This window comes from Cryptotermes secundus, unplaced genomic scaffold (assembly GCF_002891405.2).
Source record: "Cryptotermes secundus unplaced genomic scaffold, Csec_1.0 scaffold2039, whole genome shotgun sequence".
In the NCBI taxonomy this organism is placed as follows: domain Eukaryota; kingdom Metazoa; phylum Arthropoda; class Insecta; order Blattodea; family Kalotermitidae; genus Cryptotermes; species Cryptotermes secundus.
The window spans coordinates 129,657-144,718 of NW_019743185.1; the positions used below are offsets into that span (position 1 = coordinate 129,657).

The following is a 15,062-nucleotide window of genomic DNA, read 5'->3' on the forward strand; positions in this document are numbered from 1 at the left end:
GGAATTGAACCCACGGCCTTCTGGCTTGTAGCATAGTGCCTCAACCAATTACAGTACCCCTTGAGAGGTTATATAAGTATGACAAAATCTTATAACTCTCAGGTAATGGTAAGGATGTCAAGAATATTCATTATTTTGGTATAACCAAGATAACTAAATGGGGTTTTTCCCCCTTATGTCAGAAATGGATCCAGTTCCTTAAACACCGCTTATATGTAATACACCCTGGACAGTGGACAGTGTCCACCTAATATTTGTACAATATGAAGAACTGCTGCAGTTCTTTCAACTTTTTATCAGCTGTACTGAGTTCAAGGACACAATCTAATACAGCCAATATTACAGAGGAATTTTAATGTTATTCTCTTTCTCCCTCAGAAGTTCCACATTTGGTTCAGGTGTCTGTGGACAATCTTCCAAGCCAGTATTAAAAGACCGAAGGCCCTTATCTGACAAACAGTTCCAAAATGCAGCACTGCAGAAGGTACATTTTTCATTTTTTATTCTTTTGCCATTCTTTTATACAAATGGACACAGCGTTTCTTCAGAACTTTTACAGCAATTAATTTATGCTTCAAAAGGTTACAGCTGTTTATTCTAATAACATGTATCCTTAGGTAATTGGTTGGTGTATGTGAACATCAGTCTATTGGGCTGCAGTCATACACTGGTGGGCCTGCCTGGTGTAAATGATGAATCTGTGGGTTTTTCATTAACTTAATTTTTTGAACACTTGGATACCTGCTGACTTCAAGGAAAATACACTGTAACAGAGACTTAATCCACTCACTCACTCACTCATGGAGCTGAGTCCTTTATTTATTTATTTCGTCTCTATAGATCATTGTTACATGATATAGGACAAGTCAGTTACTCTACATTGGCTGATTACAATAAGAGAATAAAGTTACAATACTTGAAATTGTTTGCAGTAGATTACAGTAGATTACAATAGTTAAGATTACATATAGTGTGAGGTGGAATCCCTATTAGGTCCCCTCGGCACGTCGGCTTTCATATGTCCTATTGTACCTGAACTGGTGATTGGCAGGATTGGCAGGGGAAACCGAAGTACTTGGGGAAAACCTGCCCCAGTGCCACTTTGTCCATCACAAATTCCACTTGTCTAGACCACAGCGGTGGGAAGCCAGCGACTAACTGCTTAAATTATGGCGCGGCCTTTGAGATAATATTAGTGAATTTGGTGTTAGCATTGGTATAATGTTTCACTGTAGACTCTACACTGCACCATCTCATTACATCTGTTATCCCTTCCTGGTGCAGCTTCTTGGCATTTGCAATCTCTCCAGAATAGCCCATTCAGGTACATCTCCGACTGTGTTATCTTGGTTGCTGGAAGAAAGAAAGGAAAACTGTGCAGTAGGGATTCCCAAAACCGATTATTCATGAATTATGTGATTATAATTGATTAGTGTTTGTCTCACACGAGAGAAACCATCCACTTTATAAAAACAATGATTGAGTAGGTAAGTTTTCAAAGCTTTTTTGAACTTATATAGTACCGGTATTTCTTTACTATATCGTGGCCGATGAGTTAGCAGTCAAAGTCCTACATTGTTAAAGTTGTTCTTGCATAGACTTGTATTACATGGGACGATGTGCAGGTCATCTTTTTTCCTTGTGTTGTATGAGTGTAATCCTGAGTTGGTTGTGAAATCATTCAAATTGGATTTTATCTATATTAGAGTTTCATATATGTACAAATATGGTAGAGGTAATATATGTAATGATTTGAAAATTTGTTTACAACTAGTCGTTTTTGGGATCTGGGTCATAGCTCTTATAGCTCTCTTCTGTAATTTAAAGATCAATTTTCATTTACCAATCTGCCCCAAAATATCAGTCCGTATGATAACAAAGATTGGAAATGAGCATAATATAACGTGCAGACAGTCTCCAATCCACTTACTCTTCTAACTACCCTTAGGCCAAAACATACTTTACATAAGTTGTTCGCTAGCTTTTGCATATGCATAGCCCATCTTAGATGCTTATCTAGCCAGACTCCCAGAAATTTTGAGTGATCTGTGTAGTTGATAACTGTGTCATAAATCTTTATTGAAGGGCATTCAAGTTTTTGAGGATGATGGAAAGCTTCTTGAGAAGGTGCCAATTGTGCAGCTACTCAAGAACTTCTCAGCATTTTATGGAACCCAAAGGTTCATTACCATGTTCATAAGAGCCCTCCAGCAGTCCCTATCCTGAATCAGATCAATCAAATCCATACCATCCTATCCTGTTTCTCTAAGATCCATTTTAATATTGTTTGCCCACCTACATCTTGGTAGTCCCAGTTGTCTCTTTCCTTCTGGCTTTCTCACTAGTATCCTATATGAATCTCTCTTTTCCCCAACCATGCTACATGCCCTGCTCATCTCACCCCCCCCATGACTTGATCATTCTAATTATACCTGGAGAAGCGTACAAGTTATGAAGCTCCTCATGCAGTTTTCTCCAACTATGTGTCACTTCATCTCTTCGGTCCAAATTTTCTACTCAACACCCTGCTCTCAAACACCCTCAGTCTATGTTCCTCCCTTAATGTCAGAAACTGAGTTTCACACCCATACAGAACCACAGGCAAAATTACAGTTTTGTATATTCTAATTTTTATGTTTTTAGACAGCAGACAGGAAGACAAAACGTTCTGGACTGAATGGTAGCAAGCATTACCCAAGTTCAGTCTCCTCTTAATTTCCTCCTGAATCAGGTTTTGATCTGTTATAGTCATTCCCAAATATCTGAACTGTGCCACATTTTCAAAATGTCTGTTTCCTATCTTTATATCCTGATAATTGCCATGCATTTTGGGGACAAGATACCAACATATACTTAGTTTTCTCTGTGTTTACTACTAGACCAGTTACCTATTAGCGTAAATCAAAGTTTGTGTGTTTCTCTTTATGGTATCTATAATATCACCTAGTAGATTCAGATCATCAGGATAGACCAACAGCTGATGTGCCCTATTTTATTTCAGTCCCACCTGATTTTCCTGGACCTTCCTAATGGCGTATTCTAAAGCAAAGTTGAATAGCAGTGGCAATGAGCTTCTCCTTCTTTTAACTTAATCCACTCATTATTAACTTTTATTTGTGATCATAATGTGGCCAGTCATGGTAGCAGATCGTTCGTTCTAAGGCATGCACTGTCTTCGCTTGCTTGAAAGTCGGGATCATCGGTTCGAATCCCACACAAGGCACGGATGTTTGGTGTGTGTATGCATTTATTCTATATTTGTGTTGTCCTGCGTTTAGGTAGAGGCCTTGCGATGAGATGATCACCTATTCAAGGACTCCTACTGTCTGTAAAAATGATCATGAAACTGAGAAATTAGTCCTATGCTCCAAAGGGGGAGAAGGAGGAGGAAAATAGAAAAATCGGAATGGGGTATTACACGTCGTGACCTCACTTTACTTCAGTTGGTTGGTTTAAAGTCCACTGTGAATCTTCTGCCTGGTGTAGCAATGTCATTTATGTTTTGTGATTGATCTTACAGATCCAGAGTTACTTCCATCAGGTGCCTAACATGGAGTTGAGGCTGAGCATTTTAAAAGCCTTAAATACACGTTCCCTAACACTAAAATTGTTTGTGGAGATGGTGTCTCATTTGCTGTTACATTTCTTCAGAAAGAATATTATAAATATGAGTAACTATGCAGATGAAATACCCCACCTGGCTAAGAGGCTTGGATATCCAGGCAGTGTCAAGAAATCCTGGCTAATTACAGGTTTGTTTCTTACAACTTTAATGGTAATTCAGGGTCACAGTATAACAAGTTGTCATCCCTGGAACCTGATATGATCCAGCTGAAACTAATTGCCACAACCATTTTTCTAATTTACATTCTTTGCTTCCTTTGCACAAAGAGAAGGCATGTATCGTAGGAGAACATGGATAGTGAGGTCCCATTTAAGATTTCTTTTGGGTACAGTTGCTTTGAGTACTCATCTGAGGATTTCTAAATTGGGGAAATATAACCCAGAGATTGTTGGCTTGGGATCATTGAAATTGAATTAACCCTTCAGTCCCGGGGGCATTTAAATCGTTTTTGCACTCCAGTGCCGGGGGCTATTTAAATAATTTAATCGGAGAATGCAGCACTTAACTTAAAGCTTAATAAACGGGGAAAAACTGGAGTTCTGTTTTTCAGATTTTCACACAACGTCAAGAGAAGTATATGGAATTAAAGTATTGACCCACACTACTTTAAAATTATTTTTGGGCCACTAAGCGTATAAAAATTATTAATTACCTTAAAAATTCAGCTATGTGTGGTAGTCGCGGAAACACTCAATGCTGCCCTCATTTCCAACAGCTTCAATCAAGGCACGATCATCTAACTTGCTTTCAGTGTGAAAATCCGTATCTGACAGACTTTGTTCGGAATCACTTTCAAGCAAATACTGTAAGTCCTCGTCGCTCAACACAGCTGAACGTCTCTTGCTTGTCCCAGCTATGGCTGCTACATGCAAGCTGCATTAGCTATGTGGAACAAACAGAACCTCAAGGAATGCAAACAAGGCATTTGTTTATCATATCTAACTGCTGTCATAACAGAGGTCAGTGTCACGTATCTTTCTTGTTAGGTTTTCTACACGTGGTTTCTCATTCCGTTCAAGAAGCAGCACTTGTCACTGGTGAATGGAAATCGATTTTTTTATCGACCAACACGCAGAGAGATCACAGACTTTCCTTCAACCAACACGCAAGGAGGTCACAGACTATAAACCTAGCATATTTAGTTCCTAACTCTCCAAGAGATGGAGACAGATTTGTATGGCAATACTGCAACCTAGACGGCAAGCTACGGAACTTCTTCAGAGACTTCTAATGTAAAAAAAAAATACCCCGGGAAGTTCAAAGTGGGATAACGAATGTACGAAATGATAGACAGAAATTTCCTCTTTCAATTTATAGCAAAAGTATTACTTTACATGAAAAGCAGCACAAGACGCATGACAGCGTCTCCCGGCGAGATGTGGCATTTAAATGCCGACGTGCTATGTACGTCGCCCGGCACTGGAAGGTTAAAATAGAGAGGAAACCTTGAACTGCAGAATACTAAATGGTTTCAGTACCATGAACTAATCATGATGCAGTGTATTAGCATGAGCAATAATGCAGATGTTTCTGTATGTGTTGGACTGTTCCGGTCATTCTTCTCCTTCCATCTAGATATTTTGAGAAGTTTTAAAACAGCTGAAGCTTTATATGTATGCTGTATAAAATAGAAACGTTGTAGAAAAATTTAGAACTGAATAATCCAAAAACAAGGAAAAGTCAAATGAACTACAGTGCGGTTGCACTTTATGCGAATTTGAAATGGTAAAGATAAAAGGTAAAGTCGTCCCTGTGCTTAACTACTTAAGCACTACACCATGAAAGTGTATGGGGGAGTGAGTGTATAGATCCATATTTTCTTGACCGTGGCACTAGTTGGAGATGTGTGGCCATCTTCACGCCCCGGCTGGTTTATCCCTGGGAAACGAGCCCCCAGTACACATTGGATAGGTTGGGGGAACCACAGAGGCGTTCTGGATAACATGGAGAAGATAAAATTCTTGACCCTACTGGGACTCGAACTTCGGCCACTTGGTTGTCCAGCCCTTAGCTAGTCACTATACTGAATATGCTATTCTGGCTCACTGGTGCGACATAGAAAATATTAACAAATTCTCACTTTATGCGCATAGTCTGAAATGAGGTAACTCCCAGAAGAAATCAGGAAGAATCATGTATGTGTTATTCCTATGACAAAAGTTGTCTTGAATTATGTGAGGTCTTCAAGAATGCCTCTTCACATAAAATACAAGTGCCCCATACTCTAGAGAGTATGTGGTGTATCCCGCGTGTAAGTTTTTTGAGCTTATGGCAGTAATTATGAGTAATCAGGCTGTGGTTTCTGGATGGTGATACTCTGCAGTCTTGTTGGTAGATAAAAGACTACGGAACCCTCAGCTGTAGACAGCATGTTCCTCTGAAATATCCTGTCCTTCCACAAGACTGCACGGTGTCACAGCCCAGAGCAACAATTGGAATATGATACAAAGTTCTGGAAACGATAAATTACATTTAGTTTTATTTTAATGCTCTTATATGAATGCACAGAAGCAAGTGAATCTGGCACTATAGTTAAACATAACAACATGCAATTACAGGTAGGTTCATCAACACAACACAACATGTGACATCGCATATTTTTTAATCAGCTACATGTTTTTGCCTGGGAGCTCTTCCCTAGGAGTAAAGTGGCCGGGGCGTGAAATTGACTGCTCACCTCCAGCTAGTGCTGAGGTCAAGAAAATGTGGATCTATACATCCACCCCACCAAATATTTTCATGGTGTGCTTAATTAGTTAAGCACAGGGACAACTTTTACTTTGTTTACTTTCTATGTGTTGGTTATAAAGGTCATCTACAAGCATTTTGTACACCCTATGTTAACTTCATACTAAATCTATTCATTGGTCAATATTTATATTGTCAGATTTTTTGTGCTGGCCTCGTTTCGAGTGTATTATGTGTTATGTTGATGTACCTACCCATAAATATATATCCAACACAACATGACTCAAATGCCTTATAATAATACACCTTTCCACGTGTAGTAAAATCCTCCCATCCATTTTGTCTGAAATTGATTTCTGTTCAGATTTATTTTGTTGTAATTTTTAACACATTGCGGACCGGTGGTTTAAACATTTAAATCACCCTGGGGACCGGCGTTTTTAAACCTACTACCCTAACTTGTACACCGTTCACTTTAAAAATTAATATAAAATCTCCTAATTAATTTTATGAACTGAAATTTTTGGAGAACACTTACCAGAGCTCCTAGAAGTGCTTGCGTGTGTGATATCTCTGGAAACATTCCCCTTTGTGAAGAGGCATTACACAGAAGTTGCACATGTAGGCAGTTCTACTCTTCTTCTTGTGCTTTGCGCACACACGGCACTGCCTAGGAGGGTGTTTCTTCTTGCAATATTCACTCTTCACAATTTTCACGAGAATATGTTTCCACATATCACCCGAGAATCGACCAGGGGGGTCTACTTGAGGCCTCCGGCGGGTGCGAACAGATGGCCCCGGCTGCACTACGTCTGTGTCTGACACAGGTACTGCCACCACCGTGATGTCAGTAGCCCAAACTTTTGCCAGTTTCAACAGAAATGCTTTGTATTTCAAAGCAGAATTTCTGTTCACCTTTTTGAAAACCGTAAATGAATTGAAATGCAAACACCACCATATCTGTTCAAATCTCTTACGACTCATGAGTTTGCCGAAAATTGCAATTTCTAAAAATGGGTCTTGACCAATAATCCTTCAAACTTTTTCTCTTCGTAAGCCCCATTAGAATGATTATACCCCCAAATTTTTTCATTTCTGTTGAAGCGACATCCACCCACTTCAAAACCTTATTGGTTTTGTCGTACGCCTCATGGTGTTGGAGATAGTATCTGTTAGTTTCCTGACACAACAGGTCAAAGAAACTATCTCCAAAAAACAGTGACGCAACTTCAGACACGTCCGTTGGGTCCGATGGCATCTGCTTCACCCCCGGATCACCAGTAAACTTTCCCAAAGTGGGGGTTTTGTCCACTTTATCCCATGTAGCTGTCCCGACACTCGCACTTTCAACGGAGCTCTCACTTTCACTTGACACATTTTGGGCAGCCCTGTGGCCCCCGTCACTGTTACTGTCACTGATAATGGCCTCGCTATCAGAAGACGAAGCAGTTGGCAAATCTGATAGCTCATCGGAGAACATATCTAATATTTTCTGTCTTCTGAGAGATTGCAACTGCTTTCGTCTCTGAGCCATGTTGAACTGGTAGCTGCGTGGTTCATACGTGCAAGCTTGGATTAGAACAAAGCCAATTTTGTTTAGGTTGTGACAGGAAATGACTCTGGTCGAGTTACTAGATAAGGCAGCAATCATTCCCGAGGTCATCTATGCAGTAGTTACGATTCAACGAAGCCACGCAGCGATATATAGCGTTTTGCAACATAACGTGACCGTAGAGGGCCATATGGCCCAACCGGTCCGCAACGCTTGGAAACGTAGAGGGCCATATGGCCCGTCTCCGGTCCGCAATGTGTTAATATATCAGTGGGAGAATAATATTAAGATGAATCTGAAGGAAATAGGATCGGGTGGTATTGACTGGATTAATCTGGCTCAGGAACATGGTAATTGACCTTTGGGTTTTGTAAATGTTGGGAAATTCTTGAGTAGCTGAATGATGGACAGATTTTTAAGAAAAGCTCCATGCAGTTCCTTATTTAGTTAGTGAATCTTAATTGTAACATGTACCAAGCCTCCAGTTACTCTTATGGAATATATTTGATCTTAGTTGGTTTTTAGTGCCACCAAGTCTGGTCTGTTCGACCTTCTGGCTGGTAGGCCTTGCTGTAAAATTTGTTTGAGGTGAGGTATCCTAAGTGTAGATTTTATTCTGCCACTGCAGTGATTGAATGATCACAAGAATGATGGTCAGTAGAGAAGATGTACAATTTAACAAGGGGTTTCACCCTCAGTGGTGAAGGGGAAATAGTGTTCTTCACATACCCAGTGTTTTATCTTTGGTAGAGGTTAAGGTTTCAAGCCTGTTCTTCCATTGATATTCCCTCTTATGTGCATTGTCTATCAATTTATGAGCAGAGAAACACATCACGCATCTTTGTTTTTGATTACTTACAGCAGTTTTCATTGTTTCTAGCAAACTCATCTCACTCATGGCCAAATGTCATTGGTTTTCTCTCCTGGCTGGTAGATTTGGTTGGAAGTTGCAGCTACGAGAAGCTCAGAACAATAATGTTCGCTCCTGAAGATGGTGAAGACATACCTGAAAACATTCTTGATGCACAGGTGCTTGTTTTTTATATATATATATATATATATATATATATAATGAACTGCCTTCACCCGCTCAAACACTAGAGTCTTGGGTTCGAATCCCACTCGAGGCATGGATGTTTGNGATGTTTTATATGAAATAAGTACATATTAAGAAACTAAAGGTTGTACTCATTAGATCTGAAGGTCTCGCAGCTGTGACTGAAGAGTATTATCCTACCTACCTACCGCTTGGTGCTACAGCCCTGGGTGAGCCTTGGCCTCCTCTACAACCAATGCATGCTGCCATAGGAATGGACCCATGCATGATGATGAGGCTGGTTGTTAGGTTTCTGAACAAAATTCTTTTTACGGGATGAGGTTGTGAGCCTCATGCCCAACCCCCAGCCTGGAAGACCAGGTATCTCTCTTAGTTTTGACTCTACTCTGTGATCTTTCCGGAACCCTGAAGATGAAGGCCCCTCCCAAGAAGTAACTGTTAAATGGAAACCTGTCTGAAACAGAGCAAGAAAATGATTAGGTCTCTTTGAAATCCATTAAAAATTAAATTTAATATGTAATTGGCAGTTCCTTCCACAAAAAGCTTGAATATTAATTATTTAAATACCTACCTTAGCATTGGGGCATGAGGTAGTGTAGTTGGTTGAGGCACTGTGCTACAAGCCAGTAGGTTGCAAATTTTATTCCTAATGAGTTCATTTAATTTTTCAATTAACCTAATCCTTCCAGCTGCACTGTGACCGGGAGGTTGACTCAGCATCTAACAGAAATGAGTATCAGTGATATTCTTGGAATATTCTTGGTGGTAAAGGGTGGCCAGAGCATAAGGCTGACAACCTCACCACCATCTATGAGCTGATTGTCTAGATAATGTGGGAGCCTCAACGTTTCACAACCCTATGGGCCTCCACAGCTTGTTACAGGGATAACATTACCTTATACTTAGCAAAGATCAGTTTGAAGTTTTTCGTATTTTGTTTCAGAGTAAATTGTAGTTGCTTCAGTGTAGATGGGCAGTAGTAATAAATATTTGTCTTCAAAATTTAAACAGGAATATTATGAATTGCTAACTGTTTTCACCCCTGCAAATTTGACAAGGTGAGTGTGTTCCTTGTACAGGGTGTACTATTTAAAATGCAGACAAAATGACATTGACATATTACAGTATAGACATGAAATCTGAAGATGTTTCAGTTTGTGTAATGGACTCTCTCCACTTCCCTTGTGACACTTGAGTCTCTGTCCCCCTGGTTTCTAGGCTGATGCTAGTACCGGTTGTGAGTGTGATGTATTCACAAGCAGAACTTGTGTTGCTGTATGTTCAGCATTTGGCAGTGCACACCCTGGCAAGGAAGCATGGAATGAGACAATATTTGTCACTTGTAAGCTTGCATGTTCGGTTGTAGTTTAAGTTTGTTTTAAATTGTACATTCTGTAATATAGTGTCTCACATGTTGCAGACAATGTTCTCCTACTATATCAAGTGTCATGACCTCTTTAACAAGGGGGCAAGTCAGGAAAATATGGCCACTGAAGACAGTCAGCTAATCCAGGAGATGGTGAAGAAACTTAGTATCAGTGATAAAGATTTTGAATGCATTACAAAGGAAATTGAAAACATGAAAGGACAACTGGAGGATCCAGAAGAAGTAGCTGCGCAAAGAGAAATGAGAGAATTAGAAACCATAGCTGCAAGTTTACAGAATGATGTAAAGAAACAACAGGATTGTGTTCAGAAAAAGGATGCTTATAGGAACGAATTACAGGACAATATTGCAAAGCTGTCATCTAACAATGACATGCTGAAAGCACACACTGAGAAAGTACGTGCAGACATTTTGAGAATGTTGCATATTGTGGATAGTCAGAGCATAACTGTTGAGGACAAGAAACAAATTGAAACTGAGTGCAGACAGCTGGAGGAAACCATACAGATGAACCAGGCTTGCTGTGATGCCTGGTCAAAGACCATGTATGCGGATGATCTGAAGATAGCAAAAGTGAAAAATGAGTTGAAAAGCAGGTGTATTGCATATAACACTTCCATCATGGAATACAGTAATGCTCTTTCAGGTTTAGACTGCTTCAAAATGCAGATGACCTTTCTGCACAGAGATGCTGATCTCTTCATGCAGGTAAGTGCAAAGATTGCCACATAGCAGATATTTGGCTCTCAATTCTTTTAAATTTTTTGGATGTTGTATCTTCCAGCTAAGATTTCTTTATGGCTTTCCTTATTCCCTGTCCAGCATCCATTATAAAATGATTTATGTTAGAATTTCCTCCCCCCCCCCTACCTTGGGAAATCATTCAAATGAATTTAAGCCCTGGTTGGAGATTAATCTGTTCATCACCACTGCGAAAAGCCTCAAGTCCCACCCAGCCTCATATCAAGTGATTACTAGTGACTGCATGAGCATAGTGAGACTATGGTAAGAATTTTTCATGGGGTTTTTGTCATATAATGCTGATGTCTATTGGGCATGAAGATTGGTCTTCACATCCCCTAAATGTCTACGTAGTATGTTGCTTGGGGAATCATAGCATCATCGTCTTACTTCAGAATGGTTCTGACGATGGTGTATAATACTCAGGATTACAGAGTTTCTGGACTTCGTCGAGCATTTAATATTCTAAGGGAATGCAATGTTTTGGAGTATTAGACAATGGACAAAGTTTAGAAACTTGATAATCCCACGTTCATCTTTGCTTGTCCTTTAACATATGGTTATAATGTAACCCTACAAGGTATCCAGAATTAAGAATAAATGTATAAATCGTTTAATACAGAACACTTCCAATGTACGCAATGAAGGCAGGTGAAGTGTTGCCTGATACATTTACTTCCATATTATATCAATTCTGTTGGGAGAAATGAAATATTTTGTTCATGATCACTTCTAACAAGAGCTTTGTTTCTTTCTTAGAAAATCATTAATCAGATGGAGAGCTTTAGGACAGACTTGAAGACGAAGTTGAATGAAATGGAAGCTCAGTTAGAGGAACAGGAAGAATCAGCCACAGAAATGAATGAATGCAAGTTTGCAGCTACTGAAGAGTACAAGAATTATATGCGAATTGTAGAGGATTTGAAGACAGAGATGATTAACATGAAGGAGAAAGTGAAGCAGGAAGAACAAATACTGAAGTGCAACCTGAAGAAGGGGCAGGAAGAGTGTGCAAGACTTGTTACGATGATTCCATTGATTCAAGAAGAAGAAAAGAAATGGGAAGATGGGAAAGAGAAAGTTAGATTGGTTGAAGCTCATATTTTGGATGCCGGTGAACGAGCCAAGACCTTCTTTGTGGAGTATGATGCCATGTACGAGGATGTCATTCAAAAGTTGAAAGATCAAATGAGCCGTCTCATAGAAACTTTGGAACATGAACCCAGTGAATGAGCAAATACAGTTACAAAGGTTTTTTGGCAGTGACTATGAAGAATATTATATTCTGGAATGTGACACCCAGTGATCTGATAGAAGTATGCTGAGGCATCAGCAGGAAACTTGTGCTGGTAGATAGCATACTTCAAAGTTTGAACATTATGTCCCCTCCTCCCCCTTTGTGGGTTCTACTTTTTGACATCATATTGTAATGTGTCATTGCTTCTTGATAATTCTTTTGAACACTCACCTGAATGTTTAGTCAAATTACTTCTTATAAAGATATTCTGCTGAATTCACCAATGTGATGTATACATTAAGATGTTATCTCTTTCTGGAAACTTGGTAGATATTTCACAGACTGGTGAATTTCTGTTCAATATATTTTATATTATTAATCCCTTATCACTTAAAATAACTCATGTGAATGGTATATTATATTAAAACAAGAAGTTCTGGAAAGAATTCGATGGTTTAATCCATGTGGTGAGAGTAGCAGGAACTGTAAATTAGTAATTTCAAATTGTAATGATCCATTTCTGTGCATAAGTCCATCTGCTCTATAAATCATACCTTGTGTAACAATAATACAGAAGAGAAGTCGTGCGTGATGTATGTTGAAAAATAGAATCTAGTAACAGTTTGCATTAGTAACTGACATGGTGTGCCCTTGTTCCCATAGCAGCTGGAGTATAGTACAGAATCTGTGTTAAATTTAGCAGCTGTAACCTCAAGTTTCACACAGTCAGCATATTTATAATTATTAACCATTCAGTGCTGTCCTCAGTGTGGCGTACGATTTCTTAGTGCCTCACATGCTGACGGCCTCTGTACTCTGTACTTACCTGTGTAGCGGTTCTTTAAATTCGCTGTCCCACTGGGAGTTTTGTAGATATCACAATCCCATCACTTTATGCTCAAAGGAAGGACATGATGCTTTCAGCTCATGTACAATTATACATTGATCTCTAATTTTTAATGCCTCTTGATGCTACTGAGATATAGATAACTTTTCTGAAAAGTATACCTTGTGAGTTTTTTGTGCAGTGCAGTACGTAGTTTCTTCTGTAGTTTAGTCATTACACTAAGAGTTCTGAAGTGTTATGACTTCCTTAGTCATGTGTAATGTAAATGCATATGGGAGACACCTGTTATAAAATTCAGGGTGAATGTAAATTATTGTAGGGGTTTCTGTGGCTTGTAATTTTCAAACCAGAAGCAACAGAATAAAACTACTTAAAGTGTAACAGAAAAGCTTAATTACCTGTAGAATCAATACTGCAGAATGTACATCAGATGTCCAAGCGATATTCAATTTCCCTCAAAGTGTTCTCCAATATTTGCAGTGTCATGGTTTCGATTGCAGCAACAATTCTGAGCTTCAGTTCATTGAGAGAGGTCACAAGGGTTTTGTAAACAATGTCCTTAACTTCTCACCACAGGAAGAAATCAAGCAGCTTAATACTGGGTGAGTGTGAAGGCCACGGAATTGTTCCATCACACCCAACCCAGCGCCAAGGCAAATGCATGTCAAGAAATTCCTGGGCAATATGGCCCAATGTGTGGGGGTGCACCATCTTGCTGGAGCATCATATTTGGTTGATGGTTTTCCAGCTGGTGTAACAGATACAACTGTAGCATGTTGAGGTAGGTCATTACTGTCACTGTTTGTTCTGCAAAGACAAAGGGCCCCGAAACTTCCGTATATGAAAAGCACACCAGACATTCACCTTTGCACTATCTCTTTTGATTTCCTGAATGGAGCGAGGGTTTTCTGATCCCCATATGCTGCAGTAATGACAATTTAACCTCCCTGATTCATAAAGCGTTACTACATCACTGAATATACATGGTGTATTCCATATATAATGCCTCCTATTTTTTTGTGTTAATATGTAACATCTGAGCTGGATGTTGGTGGTGTTGTAGTAAAGGTTGAACCTTCCCGCCAATGTACTGTTAATTTGGTTGTCGTGCGACAGATAGCGACAGCAGAGCAGTCTACCAAAGTGGCGTCTGACATAGAAGTGCGTACAAAACAGAGATGTGTTATTGAATTTCTCACTGCCGAACAGATTGCAGCCATTGACATCCATCGACGCTTGCTAAAGGTGTACGGAGATGATACAGTTGATGTCAGCACAGTGAGGCGGTGGGTAGTGCGTTTCAACAGTGGCGAAAGTGAAGAGCACGACAAGCCACGCCCTGGGCGTCCCTGCTCATGCACTACTCCTCACAATGAACAGCGCCTCGATCAGCTCATCCATTCAGATCGGCGGATAACGACCAGGGAACTGTGTGCATGGCTTAATATAGGCTGTAATGCATTGGAAACGATGTTGGGGAAGCTGGATTATCGCAAAGTTTGTTCCAGGTGGTTCCCGCGGATGCTTACACAGGACCACAAAACTCATCGAATGGAAGTCTGTCAGGACCTGTTGCACCAGTTTGAAGCTGAAGGTGACAAGTTTCTGGACAGCACTGTCACCGGAGATGAGATGTGATGTCACCACTACGAGCCGGAATCCAAAAGACAGTCCATGGAGTGGTGACATCCGGATTCCCCAAGAAAAAAGAAATTCAAGACACAGCCATCAGTAGGGAAAGTGATGTGCACGGTCTTTTGGGATAGGCGGGGTGTGATTTTTTTGGATTTCGTGGAGCCTGGTGAGTCTGTCAATTCTGAACGCTACAAGACGATGCTGACTAAGCTGAAAGCCTGTATTTCCCGAGTCAGGCCAGAGAAGCAGACAACCTTTCGCTTGCAACACGATAACGCTAGACCCCATACCAG

The 15,062-nt window shown here is 40.0% G+C and overlaps 1 protein-coding gene and 2 long non-coding RNA genes across 8 annotated transcripts in view; 1 reads left to right on the forward strand and 2 right to left on the reverse strand.

Annotated features, from left to right (window-relative positions):
• The window catches only part of LOC111874078 (kinetochore protein NDC80 homolog), a 37,035-nt gene extending 22,868 nt beyond the window's left edge, over positions 1 to 14,167 (forward strand). For 5 of the 6 annotated variants that reach the window (XM_023869279.1, XM_023869280.2, XM_033755319.1 and 2 more), the window contains 5 exons: positions 379 to 484; positions 3,521 to 3,752; positions 8,746 to 8,894; positions 10,343 to 11,017; positions 11,810 to 13,698. In XM_023869279.1, the coding sequence (XP_023725047.1) occupies positions 379 to 484; positions 3,521 to 3,752; positions 8,746 to 8,894; positions 10,343 to 11,017; positions 11,810 to 12,283 (1,636 nt within the window). In that variant the 3' untranslated portion in view covers positions 12,284 to 13,698. The other variant, XM_023869282.2, reaches the window with a different exon arrangement.
• Positions 1,117 to 9,148, reverse strand: LOC111874080. The gene is made up of 3 exons (XR_002844472.2): positions 9,107 to 9,148; positions 8,725 to 8,871; positions 1,117 to 1,353 (listed from the first exon to the last, which is right to left on the reverse strand). It is a non-coding gene; the product is annotated as an uncharacterized LOC111874080 (long non-coding RNA).
• Positions 9,205 to 15,062, reverse strand: part of LOC111874081 — a 14,535-nt gene continuing 8,677 nt past the window's right edge. The window contains exons 2-3 of the long non-coding RNA XR_002844473.2: positions 9,494 to 9,642; positions 9,205 to 9,376 (exon numbers count right to left, since the gene is read on the reverse strand). This is a non-coding gene — a long non-coding RNA (uncharacterized LOC111874081). The remainder of the gene's footprint in view (positions 9,377 to 9,493; positions 9,643 to 15,062) is intronic.